Source organism: Stegostoma tigrinum, unplaced genomic scaffold (assembly GCF_030684315.1).
Source record: "Stegostoma tigrinum isolate sSteTig4 unplaced genomic scaffold, sSteTig4.hap1 scaffold_90, whole genome shotgun sequence".
Classification (NCBI taxonomy): domain Eukaryota; kingdom Metazoa; phylum Chordata; class Chondrichthyes; order Orectolobiformes; family Stegostomatidae; genus Stegostoma; species Stegostoma tigrinum.
The window spans coordinates 1315359-1329219 of NW_026728815.1; the positions used below are offsets into that span (position 1 = coordinate 1315359).

The window sequence follows — 13861 nt, forward strand, 5'->3', positions numbered from 1 at the left end:
CTAACAAAATGCTTCTGGATGATGTTTAAAAGTGGCAGCGTGTAGGCGAGAAATAGGAGGGACCGAGAACAGCTCTTTGGTGAACACCAAGTTCAAGTCTTTGCAAATACCATGAAATCTAGGCTTTTCAAAAAAAATTGGGAAGATGAAATTTTAAGGGACAGTGAACTTTAACATTATTAGCAAATATGTTTCGTGAGAATAGGTCAGTGGAACGAACATGGGCCTCATGGGCAAGACAAGCTCTGACAGGAGAGAAACTGGAGAAAGCTGGGGATCCGGGGTCAGGCTAGAAGCACTTGACAAGCAGTTTGACCCAATGAGTTCGAGGAAGGGAGGGGAGCAGCAGAGGCAGCCAATCAGATTGTCTCAATTGTACTGGGGTCTCAGCTCCTTGAACGTCTCACCCGTGTCATGAGAAGAAAGAGGGAGAGCCTTCAAAAGGGACTCACTTGTGTTCGAGCTATGAAAAAGACTCAACACACTGGGTTTAACACTAAGCTAATTCATGTGAGTTTTTATTCTGAATATTTGCATTTAAAACTTCTGGAATTTATTAACACCAGTAGAAAAAAGACAAAATGAGAAAATGAATGTGTCTCGCATCTGATTAACAGGAAATCCAACTCCTGTAGTCACTAATGAACTCACTGGCGTCTCAGAAGGTGAAAGGTCTGAGTGAATCTTCTCATGCTCAGACCAAGTGAACAGCTTCCCTATTGTGTGAACACACTGATGCGCAGTGAGACAGACGATTGCCTGAGGCCAGCCCTGCAACAAGAGCACCTGAATGGTCTTTCCTCTGTGAGTAAATACATTGGTGGAAAATCAGACCCATTTTCCAGAGCAATTTTCCCAGTCTGGGCAGAGGCAACTGATCAGATGGTCTTCATCTCAGTGACAATGGAGCTTTCATACTTCTTGTTAAAGGTGAGGGTGGAGGGGAGTGGGACAGCAATTGAAAGGGAATCCCCTGTGTTAGAGACAATAAGAAGATGAAACATTGTATTTTACACAAAACTGGTTTATTTGATACGTATCTACATTAACATATACCTGAACAGGTGGTTATTAATATCAGCAGAAACAGATCACAATGAACCTGGTTAATTCCTGAACGCGGTTAATAGTAAAGCCCAATCACTGCAGTTTCTTGTGAACTCTCTGGTCACTCAGCAGATATGACACCTGTGTGATTCCCTTCCCACAGCTGGGGCAGGTGAATGGTCACTGCACAGTGTGAATGTGCTGGTGCCTCAGCAGATGGGGTGACTGACTGACTTCCCTCCCACGGTCAGAGCAGGTAAAGGGCTTCTCCCTAATGTGAACGTAATGGTATACAGTGAGCCGAGATGATCACTGAAATGTTGTCCCACAGTCAGGACACCCAAACAGTCTCTTTCAGTGTGAGCACATTGATGGAGCATTAGTTCCCCAGACCTTTCATAGCACTTCCTGCAGACTGGGCATTTAAAAGGTCACTCATCAGTGTGAACTTGCCGGTGTGTCACCAGGTTTGAAGAATTGATAAATCTCTTTCCACACTCTGTGGGGGTGAACAGCCTCTTGCCACACTCTGGTGTGTCAGCAGGGTGGATGATTTGAGTGAGTCTCTCTCCACACTCAGAACAGGTGAATGGCTTCTTCCTGGTGTAACTACGCTGATGATTTTTCAGTACTGATGGATGAAAGAAGTCTTTACCACAATCCCCTCATCTCCATGGCTTCTAATCATTATGAGTGTGTTACATTCTGATAAGCCAGATGATTGATTGAAGCCTTACCCAAAAAAGAACCAGTTTCTCCCCACTGGGAACAGTGCTTTCTCCTTCCATGTCCAATATTCTGTTGTATTCAGGTTGTGATACGTTTGGTAACTCTCTCAGATCCTGAGTGACGTTTGGTTTCAGTTTGTAAACTGCAAAATCTCCTCTTCTGAAAACCATGTTCAGCTGATTTGGATGAAACAAGGAGAGTGAGACAGAAACCATAAAATCAAAATGGTAGGTTATAAAATGTGAACTGGATGAATCTTGTAATTTGCAGAGTAGAAGTTGATAGCAGAACACTAAAAACAATTTCTGACTATTAACAATTCTGTGAGAAAATCAAGTTGGTCAGTCAAAAGCACACGGTCAGGGGATAGGCAGTGGTGAAAGTCTAATTAAGGCACAATTAGCAGATGTAACAGTAAAACACAAAACAGAGCTAAAATGCAGGGACAGAAGTTAGACAATTGCAGACAGAAGATCTAGGACAGTAGAAATGAAATACAGCAATGGTGAACATGAATTCAGAGCCAGATTAAAGGAGTCACATCAGCCCTGGACCATGCAAACTCTCACAGATAACAGAACACAGCAGTACCAACTCAAAATTTGCTGAATAGTCCATTATGCTCAGCTCTGAAACAATTTCACTGCTTCCTATATTACAGTCTCCTGCTGGAACTTGCAACTGGAAATATGTCAGAGCACTGTAAACAGAGGATCCAATTCAACACATTACCCTGTTATCCATGCGTTTTTACTTTTGACCAGTTTGCTGTGTGGGATCTTGTCAAATATCCTCACAAAATCTATGAAAACAATATCCACTTCACTACCCACACTGAGACTCCTTACCAATTTCTCAAAGAATTCAGTCAAATTGCTCAAGTATGACCTTCCCTCATCAAAGCAATGCTGACTATCCCGGACAAGTTCATGCATTTCTAACTGACAGTTTCTCTGATCTCTCAGGATTGATTCTTACAGTTTGCCCACCACCAAAGTAAGAGTGACTGGCCTATAGTTGTATGGCATTTCCTTTGTACTTGTTTTAAACAACAACACCACATTTGCATTCCTCCAGCCCCTTGGCACCTCACCTGAGTCAAGTGAAGATTGAAAATTAATCCTCACAACATCTGCTATTTCCTTCAACACGCCAGGGAACTATCTATCTGGGCCTGGTGACTCATCCACTTTCAATGATTCCAGCTCCTCTAACACTACCTCTCTCTATTTTGTCTTGTATTTCACACTACACCTTTTGGATTACTTTATCCACATCATTCCTTTCTTAGTGTGTGTAGCAGGGGGAGGTGGTGGGGTGGGGAGCAGAGCCCTGCAGTGGGTATGCCTAAACCAAACAGTGCCTCAGACTCTGTCTTGTTTTGCCAGAGGGAAATGAAGCAAAAGTGAGGGAACATCACCCACTTCCCGCTTTGGGAAATGCTTTAAAGTGTTGTCAACAAGTGATATCATCTCCAAATCTGACTTGAAACCAAGACAGCAACTGGAGCTTCTTCTTGATTCATGGTCAGTGATAACTTTTGTCCCTCACTCAGCAACACAAGAAATTGCTGTTTGCCTGCAGCAAGAATAATGTTTCTTTGTTTTGGAGACCAAACTTGCTCATAGATTTCATTGTGGCCTCACAAAACCCAACACAGCTGCTGTAAGACCACCTTGCTGCCATACTCAAACCCTTTTGAAATGAAGGAGAAAGTTCCATTTGCCTTCCTAACTGCTTGCTGCACCTACAAGCTTGTATTGAATGACTGGTGTACAAGCACACCCAGGTCCCTTTGTACATGAACATTTCCAAATTGACCACCACTCGAATTATACTCTGCCATTCTGAATTTGGTACCAAAGTGGATAACTTCACATTGATACTGCATCTGCTATGCATTTGCTACTCACTCAAATCATCTAAATTACTCTGAAGTCTCTTTATGTCCTGCTCACTCACAATCCCCCTTCTTTTGTGTCAACAAACCTAGAAATAGTACATTGGATTCGCACATACAAATCATTGATGTACACTTTGAACACATGAGGTCCAAGGGCACTGATCTTTGTGGTGTCCCAATTGTCAAAGCCTTAGACACTGAAAAAAGATCATTTATTTCTACTGTTTCCTGTCTGCTAACCAATTCACAATCGACACCAGTAAATTCCCAACAATCTTATGAACTTTAATTTTGCACACTAACTTCTTAAGTGGGACTTTATCACCAGCTTTGAGAAAATCCAAATGACCCCATCCACCGGGTTCTATCAGTTACATTTTCAAAAAACACTTTTGCAGATTTGTCTAACATGATTTACCCATCCGAAATTGACAGGCTTCAGGTCCAGTAGAAACGCTGACTTGCCTGGTCCCCAGCATAATAGGCAGTCAAAGATTATAGACATGGTCCATGGCAGCTCTTTCTCCACAGCACCCGAGATGGGCAATAAATGCTGATCCAGGCAGCACTGGCCACATCTCACCAACAAACATTTCATAACAAACAATCTAAGGCCCGCTGTTCAGCCCCATCCTTATTTTCAAATTCCTCCATGGTCTTCCTTCTTTGCCTCCACATGGTCCATACCTTTCCCCACAGACAGAACAGGCAAACCATAAACAGACAGAACAGTCAGAGGCTGATCATGGTCACCTTCTGATTCAGCAATTGCCGCCGGAGGGAGGGGGAGGGGCAGATCCCGAGCAGCTTCTCGCTCTGATTCGAGCCGCCCGCTGGTTGCCCCGGAAACCTTGGCAGCAGGAGGGGAACAATAGGTGGGGGCGGGGCTCCCGTGTCCACGTGCCTGAAACCTGAGACATCACCACGGAGCACAGCAATTCCTATTGGCTGCTTCAGTCCTGGGCTCACAATGCAGATGTTGTCTTTCCAGTGAAACCTCCTCCTCTGTGCAACATCTGGGAGCAAAGCAATGTCTCCTTCCTTTCCATTTCTTTCGTCTTCCTGAGTGGTAGGGTGGGGAAACTGTTCACTTGCAGCAAAGGAAGGGACAGGGAGTGAATCCAGGGAGGGTGCCGACACTGCAAATGTTGGTTCTGGTACGTCTCTTAAATTTACTGTCATCATTTGCTCTCTTAGCTTTACACATTTGTTTTCCTGCTAAAATGGTGGCCTCTTTCCTCATGTTCATGTTTGCATGATTTCTATTAGAGATGATCAAGATTTAGGGGACAGCAAATTGATGAGCAATAAAAGCCAAAATGTGATTTTCGTTCCTCATAATTTGCAGCACCATACATTAGAGCCTCTCATTTGAGGTCTAACTGTGGAGTGAGCAACATGTAGCAAAATTGTCTTACAGCCAAAATCCCCATTTACAATCCAGGACTGTGTCATGGTGTATGTTGATGGGAAAAGGAAATAGCCTTCCTCCCCTGGCTAATCAACTAATCACAAACTGTTTGATTAACAAATGAATTCAAGGACAGGATAACTTGTCCATGTATTGCTATTCACGAATCTAGATCAAATTCCATTTACCACTGATCAGCCTGTCTGTAAACTAAGGCTATCCATCTCATTATTTACCATCTATTACTTTTGCATCATCTGAACTAACTGATCAACCTTCATACATTCAAATCTAAGGCATTTACCTAAAACAAAAATAAGGGCCCAACATTGGCCACTCTGCCACACCAATGTGCACAGATTTGCGGTTAGAAACAAGAAAAAACCCACCTCTCTGCTTCCTGAACCTCAGCCAATTGTGGATCCAATTTGCTAAATTTCAATGGATTCTATGCGCACTTAGCTTTGCTTTCAGTCTCCCAAAAGCCTTGCTGATGTCCAAAGAGATTAAATAAAAGTATTGGGAACAAAAACAAAGTTGCTGGAAAAGCTCAGCACTTCTTGCAGCAACTGCGAAGGAGAAAACAGAGTTAACGTTTTGGGTCCGGTGGCCCTTCAGAAGGGTCCCTTTGTGGTTAGTGGGGAATTAAGAACCTTGCAAGCACCCTGCTATTTCATCCTAACATCACAGGAGACATTTCACTTGACCTTGGATACTGACCTGCATTTAAACCTTCCAGACTACTCAGTACTTCCTCTCTCTCTCTGTGATAGTTTCTTCACATTCTATCACAGACCTTCTCCCTGATTCATCTATTTCACTAGTGAGCACTGACACAAAGTATTCATTTCGACCCAGGCCAACACTCTCTAGTTCTACGCACAGATACCTCTGTGGTCCTTAATGGACCTTACACATTCCCCCTTATCCTTTAACCATATGTCTACCTGTAAAACAACAGAGCATTTTGCTTCATTTCACTTGGCAGTATCAATTCATATTTCCCTTAGAGCTCTCCTTATCTCTCCATTTATGTTCCCTCTTGCACATGTACCTGAAAGTATCTACTTCCTGTGCACTATGGCCAAATCATATCTTATTAAAATCAACCAAGTTAGAACTTTGATTACAGGTCCATCCTTGTCCTTTTCCATAACAATCCCAAATCTTTTCAAAAGAGTTCTGATAACTGCCTGCAAAATTCTCCCCGCTGATACTTCAAGCACTTGTCCGCGTTGGTTGTCTGAAGTTAGGTCCCCTCTTTCCTCATTGGGGTTTCTACATCCTGGCTTCAAAAACTCGATCCGAAACTTGAGCTCTGATTTCTCTCCAAGATGCTGCCAGATCTGCAGAATGTTGTCAACAATTTCTTTTTTGTTTCTGATTTACAGCATCCCAGTTCTTTCCGTGTTTATTTTATACATCTCAATAGTTCCGGAAATGTTATGACCATTTCTAGCTCGACCAGGCTGCCAGGCAGTGAGTTTCAGTTTCCCCCCATTATCTGAGTGAAAAAAATCCGCTCAACTCATCAAAACTTCCCGCCGCTTACCATCAATCCATGTCGCCCGATACTGATTCCACCACTAAGCAGAAAGATTTGTTCTTGTTTTCTCTATTTCCCTCATAAATTTATACATGTCAGTCATGTCCCCCCCTTAGTCTACAACAAAACGGAAGTTGCTGGAAAAGTTCAGCAGGTCTGGCAGCATCTGGGAAGAAGATATAGCGTTTCGGGTCCGATGACCCTTCCTCGGTCTGTTCTGCTGGAAAGAAACTAACCCCAGTCTGTGAGGGCTGTATGGTCCCTGCTGACAACATTAGAATCTGTCCTGCTGGGCAGAACGATCTGTCATTACCTCAAAAACTAAACCGTCTTCTGTGAACCGAAACCAGCGCCGAGATTGACCACAGCCCCGCATCCGCCAGAGCTCCCTGAGTCAGCAGCGTGTAACTGGGGATTGGGAGAAAGGGGATGAGAGAGGGTTGGCGATATGATCTAACACACAGTGACCTACAGTTCACCTACATTACCGGGAAACCGACAGAGTTCTAAACACTCACCAACTCGACTGCAGGGAAACATTCACCAAGAAAAGGCGGAGCAGAGGCTGTTTCTGGACTGAAAAACACCCCCTACCTGTCAATCACAAATTTAGTCCCGCCCACTTCACAGAACTTGCAGTTTCCGGAAACTGAACTCAGACCTGCCCAAAAGCAGGGCGGTCCAAGGCGAGTACCACAGGGAGCCTCGCTGTGCTGTCCCCATTCTCTGACCCAGTTACGTGTCTTTATCCCGCGATTCCCAATCCAGTGACTCCCACTTTTCGCTGTTGACCCTGTATCCCGGTATAACCAACAAATTCCCTCCCCATTCCCCTGGTTATCTTGTAGTGTGTGTGTGTCAGACTGTGTCCCGCCTTGCTAAGTGTCTCTTGCATTTCACTGTTAGTCTTTCAGCTTCGAACCATCAGCAGTGTTTTTTCGTTCTATAATCCTATCACACCGATTAAACATTATTAACAATTCAATTCATTGCTCCATATGTGTTTTATAACTTCCTTGAAATTGTGTTCAATTTTCGAGGGATTTTTCAGTTGGGGGAGGATTTAAATGTAATTGCAATGTAACCTGTTCCTCCGATTCGATCACGGCTGCTGGCACTGATGAAATCCTCACAAAACATCAATGGAAGGACTGCATCCACTGTACATCTGCCAATGTGGTATACTGCATCCACTGTACCCGGTGTGGCTACCTCTACATTGGGGAAACCAAGCGGAGGCTTGGGGACCGCTTTGCAGAATAGCTCCGCTCAGTTCGCAACAAACAACTGCACCTCCCAGTCGCAAACCATTTTCACTCCCCCTCCCATTCTTTAGATGACATGTCCATCATGGGCCTCCTGCAGTGCCACAATGATGCCACCCGAAGATTGCAGGAACAGCAACTCATATTCCGCCTGGGAACCCTGCAGCCTAATGGTATCAATGTGGACTTCACCAGTTTCAAAATCTCCCCTTCCCCCACCGCATCCCTAAACCAGCCCAGTTCATCCCCTCCCCCCACTGCACCACACAACCAGCCCAGCTCTTCCCCTCCACCCACTGCATCCCAAAACCAGTCCAACCTGTCTCTGCCTCCCTAACCTGTTCTTCCTCTCACCCATCCCTTCCTCCCACCCCAAGCCGCACCCCTTTCTACCTACTTACCTCATCCCACCTCCTTGACCTGTCCGTCTTCCCTGGACTGACCTATCCCCTCCCCACCTCCCCACCTATACTCTCCTCTCCACCTATCTTCTTTTCTTTCCATCTTTGGTCCGCCTCCCCCTCTCTCCCTATTTATTCCAGAACCCTCACCCCATCCCCCTCTCTGATGAAGGGTCTAGGCGCGAAACATCAGCTTTTGTGCTCCTGATATGCTGCTTGGCCTGCTGTGTTCATCCAGCCTCACATTTTATTATCAATGGAAGGAAGGTGCGTGGAAGGTGGAAGACAGAAGGAGAACAGATATCATGTGGTCAGTTCAGTTATAGATTTCAATGTTCCTCCAGGCTGTAAAGTGACGAAGTGGCGTAAAAGAAAACAAAAAGAAAACAGAAAGAGATATGCAACCAGACAGCAGATGAGATTAAAAAAAAACTTATTCAAAATTTTAGGGGGTTGATACCCTGCTGATGGAGATAGATCGTTTTCTGCCTTGTATGTCTGGGCATTATTATCGACATCTGATTAAAATATGAACTGGAGCAGAACAACAATTGTAATACACAGAAATAAAGTCAATTTGACAAGCGAGTCGCTAACCCTCCAACTCTGGCAACATCCTTGTCAATCCTCAGCCCTTTCACAACATCCTTCCTATAGCAGTGAGACCAGAACTGCACACCATTCAGTCATGACGGAATGGCACAATTCTGTTCGGATGCATTATGGTCTTGTGATCTGAACACTCAGCAAAACCAGCACAGTTTGAACTGACATATCAAACATGGGGAAAGGCATAGCAGCAAAGTAGTAGACTAATGGTCACTGTTTCAGGTCAATCTCTTCAGAATGAACATTTCCCATTCTGTCGAACATCCTCCCCACTCATCCACAATCACAGCCTGCCTGGACTGGCAATAAGCATTATCTTCTTTTGTGATTACACTTGTCAGGCAGGAGCAGGCTTGGCAGCAGAGCTGGGCTGTGAAGCAACAATCAACTTTATTGAAACAGAGTCAGTAGAAGGTGATCTGCTGTCAGGCAAACTGCAGTGATAAATGCAGACAACAACTTACACTCAAACAGTTGTACTGTTCCTGTCAGTGGCTAAACAACAGTGTTAAAAGGACTTCTGGTAGTTTTTGCAGCCTTGATCTTCAAAGTGTCTGTCTTGGGCCTTCATCTTCTGATTCTGGTTGGTCTCCACTGCACAGACACAGATCTATTTTATCCTGGTTCTTATCTGATTAACTCCCCACTGTGCCCAGTCACAGTTCATATAAGCAACACTGACCTTCGTCAACCTCGTGATCTTCTGCATATTTATGCCTGTGCTGTTTTCCTCTTAACTCAGGGCTGCTACATCTATAATCCTTTATTTCACCAGCACTTCTGTACTCACTGACAAAAGAACTGCAAGAGCTTTCTTTAACTGTTACCTACACAAAACAGTTTCAAATCTGACTTAAAGTCCCAGCATGTCTAACTTGGCATCTTTTTGAACTTTTACTTTTTATGTTTTGTTTATCTACTGTCCTGCATGTCCATGAAGACCTCACCAACCTTTACAGATGCACCATACAAAGCATCCTATCGGGTGCATAATGGCCTGGTGCAACAACTGCTCAGCCCAAGGGCATAAGAAACTGCAGAAAGTTGTGTGCACAGCACGAATCATCACAGAAGCCAAACTCTTATCCAGAGAATAACAGGTGTAGAGCTGGATGAACACAGCAGCCAAGCAGCATCATAGGAGCAGGAAAGCTGACATTTCGGGCCGAGACCCTTCTTCAGAAATGGGGGAGGGAAAGGGAGTTCTGAAATAAATAGGGAGAGAGGGGGAGGCGGATTGAAGATGGATAGAGGAGATGATAGGTGGATAGGAGACAGGTCAAAGAGGCGGGGATGGAGCCTGTAAAAGGTGAGTATAGGTGGGGAGATAGGGAGGAGATAAGTCAGTCCAGGGAGGATGGACAGGGCAAGGGGGCAGGATGAGGTTAGTAGGTAGGAGATGGGGGTGGGGCTTGAGGTGGGAGGCGGGGATAGGCGGGAGGAAGGACAGGTTAGGGAGGCAGGGACGAGCTGGGCTGGTTTTGGGATGCAGTGGTGGGTGGGGAGATTTTGAAGCTGGTGAAGTCCACATTGATACCATTGGGCTGCAGGGTTCCCAAGCAGAATATGAGTTGGTGTTCCTGCAACCTTCGGGTGGCATCGTTGTGGCACTGCGGGAGGCCCAGGATGGACATGTCGTCTGAGGAATGGGAGGGGAGTTAAAATGGTTTGCAACTGGAAGGTGCAGTTGTTTAGTGCGAACCAAGCGTAAGTGTTCTGCAAAGCAGTCCCTAAGCCTCTGCTTGGTTTCCCCAATGTAGAGGAGGCCACAATGGCAACAGCCTCCTATCCATGGACTTCATTTACACTTCTCTTTGCTGCAGAAAGGCAGCCAACATCATCAATGACCCGTCCCATCTCGGTAATGCTCTCATCCAACTTCTTCCATTGGGCAGAAGATTGAACACACCCATCAAGGGGTTCAAGAACAGCTTCTTCTCTGCCATTATTCGACTGATGAATGGACTCTATAACTCCAAATAGTGTTGATCTTGCTTTGCACACCTCCTGTGCAGGCATAACCTTGCATGCCTTGCTCTGTCTATGCACACTTTGATCTGTAAATCATTGTTTGCTATGATCTGCCTGCACCACTCTCAAAAACACTTCACTGTACTTCGGTACACGAGACAACATAAATCAAAATCAAAACATTCTAATGGCAATCGATGATAGCTTTCAATAATCTTCAAAGTCAATGTTGAAACTCATCTTGTTGCTGACTTCATAAAATTGCAGGATGAAACCAGAGCAAGAGTGACCTGGCCCTCCAGATCTGAGCATGGATAAGGGTTAGAAGTGGTTCCAAAAAGGCATTTCAGGTGACTATTCAAAAAGGAAACTGAAAATTTTGTCAAGTGTCCCAAACCCCCGGCCTGTCCAAATTTGTACAGATGCACACTTAATCAATTCCAGTTTGTATTCCACATGCTGCATATTGCTTTGACCTGGTGCTCCTGTAAGTTTCAGCAAAGGTGCAGACAGTCTTCTCAAATCTTTGCTCTCACCGCTCAGATGCTTTTGATCTTCACTCAGAGTTTCAGGTCACCACATGGTCCTGGAAAAGACTCCCACTTCTCCTTGTGCAGGGGCAGACACAGTTATTGTGGGGCAAAGTGCTGTGACGGGAGATAGAGGTGGTATGTTAGGTGCTCCCTTGGTTTTGCAGTGAAAATAGTGAGAAGAGGAGAGCGTTTTATGTGACATTCCTTGCTCCCTGTCTCCTCTTCTGTAGCAGCATCCCAACAATACCATGACTCTGAGGTAGAGGCGATTACTGACATTTTGCAAGCCCATCGATACAAATATTGATCAGCCTGATTAAGGCATCAGAAATCTTCTGTACCTTTGTGGTCATGACTTGTAATGGATTGAGTGCAGAGTAATGCCTTAAGCTCCATGCGACATCCGTACTCTCCAATGACAGTCTCTGAAACCTTTGCCATCATTAAGGCCATATGTGTTTTTTACACTCCTGCAATTCCCCTTTCCAGATATTTTTCTGACCCACCCCACTTACAACACTCCAGGGTTGGAGCTGCTGACAACCCAAACTACGGAATTTCCTCCCTAAACCTCTCTTATTCTTTATGATACATCGTAAAATTGATATCTTTAATCGATGTTTTGCTCATCTGTGAAGCACCTCGAACATAGAACGTAGAACAATGCAGCACAGAACAGACCTTTCGGCCCTCGATGTTGCGCCGACTTGTGAACTAATCTAAGCCCCTTGCCCTATACTACCCCATCATTATTCATATGCTTATCCAAGGACTGTTTAAATGTCCCTAATGTGGCTGAGTTAACTACACTGGCAGGCAGGGTGTTCCATGCCCTTACCACTCTCTGAGTAAAGAACCTGCCTCTGACATCTGTCTTAAATCTAACACCCCTCAATTTGTAGCTATGTCCCCTTGTACAAGCTGAAGTCATCATCCTCGGAAAAAGGCTCTCACTGTCCACCCTATTTAATCCTCCGAACATCTTGTATGTCTCTATTAAATCCCCTCTTAGCCTCCTTCTCTCCAATGAGAGAACAGACCCAAGTCCCTCAGCCTTTCTTCATAGGGCCTATGCTCCAGACCAGGCAACATCCTGGTAAATCTCCTCTGCACCTTTTCCAATGATTCCACATCCTTCCTGTAATGGGGCGACCAGAATTGCACGCAATATTCCAAACGAGGCCACACTAGCATTTTCTACAGTTGCAGCATGACATCATGGCTCCGGAACTCAGTCCCTCTACCAATAAAACCTAATACACCGTAAGCCTTCTTAACAGCACTATCAACCTGGGTGGCAACTTTCAGGGATCTTAGTACATGGGCACCAAGATCCCTCTGCACAGCCACACTACCAAGAATCTTTCCATTGACCCGGTATTCTGCCTTCCTATTATTCTTGCCAAAGTGAATCACCTCACATTTAATCCATATTAAACTCCATTTGCCACCTTCCAGCCCAATTCTGCAGTTTATCCAAGTCTCCCTGCAACCCGCAACATTCTTCCACACTGTCCACCACTCCACTGACTTTAGTGTCATCTGCAAATTTACTAACCCATCCACCTATGCCTGCGTCCAAGTCATTTATAAAAATGACAAACAGCAGTGGTCCCAAAACAAATCCTTGAGGCACACCACTAGTAACTGGACTCCAGGCTGAATATTTTCCATCAACCACCACTCATTGCCTTCTTACAGAACGCCAGTTTCTAATCCAAACTGCTAATTCTCCCTCAATCCCGTGTCTCTGTATTCTCTTCAATAGCCTACCATGTGGAACCTTATCAAAGGCTTTACTGAAGTCCATGTACACCACGTCAACTGCCCTTCCCTCATCCACATGCTTGGTCACCTTCTCAAAAAACTCAATGAGTTTTGGGAGTCACAACCTGCCCTTGACGAATCCATGCTGACTATCTCCAATCAAATTGTTGCTTGCTAGATGATAATAAATCCTATCTCTTATAATCCTTCCCAAAATGTTTCCTATAACAGATGTAAGGCTCACACGTCTATAATTACCTGGGTCAGCCCCACTGCCCTTCTTGAACAAGGGCACATTTGCAATCCTCCAGACCTCTGGTACTGAACCTGTAGATAATGAGGACTCAAAGATCAAGGCCAAAGACTCCGCCACCTCCTCTCTGGCTTCCCAGACAATCCTCAGAAAAATCCCATCTGGCCCAGGGGATTTATCTACTTCACACCTTCTAGAATTGATCACACCTCCTCCTTACTAACCTTAATCCTTTCAATTCTAGTAGCCCGTAACTCAGTCACCTCCTCTACAATATTCTCCTGTTTCTCAGTGAAAACAGATGAGAAATAATCATTTAGCACCTCTCCAATCTCCACAGGGTCCACACACAACTTCCCACTTCTGTCTTTGACTGGCCCTATTCCTCCCCGAGACATCGTCTTATTCCTCACATACCTATAGAAC

General features: G+C 44.8%; 1 protein-coding gene across 3 annotated transcripts; it reads right to left on the reverse strand.

Moving 5' to 3' along the window:
- Positions 1–1003: 1003 nt before the first annotated feature.
- LOC132209377 (uncharacterized) lies at positions 1004–7238 on the reverse strand. 3 transcript variants are annotated; one of them, XR_009445465.1, is made up of 3 exons: positions 7155–7238; positions 6950–7044; positions 1004–1952 (listed from the first exon to the last, which is right to left on the reverse strand). XR_009445465.1 is itself a non-coding variant. In XM_059644484.1 (2 exons), the coding sequence occupies exons 1-2, from the start codon at positions 4862–4864 to the stop codon at positions 1746–1748; spliced, it is 639 nt and encodes a 212-aa protein (XP_059500467.1). In that variant the 5' UTR covers positions 4865–5159; the 3' UTR covers positions 1004–1745. The 3 variants fall into 3 exon arrangements, 1 of the variants encoding a protein (XP_059500467.1); XR_009445464.1 differs by lacking the exon at positions 7155–7238 and having other exon boundaries at positions 6950–7142; XM_059644484.1 differs by lacking the exons at positions 6950–7044; positions 7155–7238 and adding an exon at positions 4433–5159.
- Positions 7239–13861: the final 6623 nt, after the last annotated feature.

Excerpts from the sequence above, each read along its gene's own strand:
- LOC132209377 (XM_059644484.1), bottom strand. The coding sequence starts at position 4,864 with ATGATGACAGTAAATTTAAGAGACGTACCAGAACCAACATTTGCAGTG. Across the intron at positions 1,953-4,432 it reads GGCAATTGCTGAATCAGAAG|CTGAACATGGTTTTCAGAAG; the intron begins GTGACCATGATC and ends CATCCAAATCAG.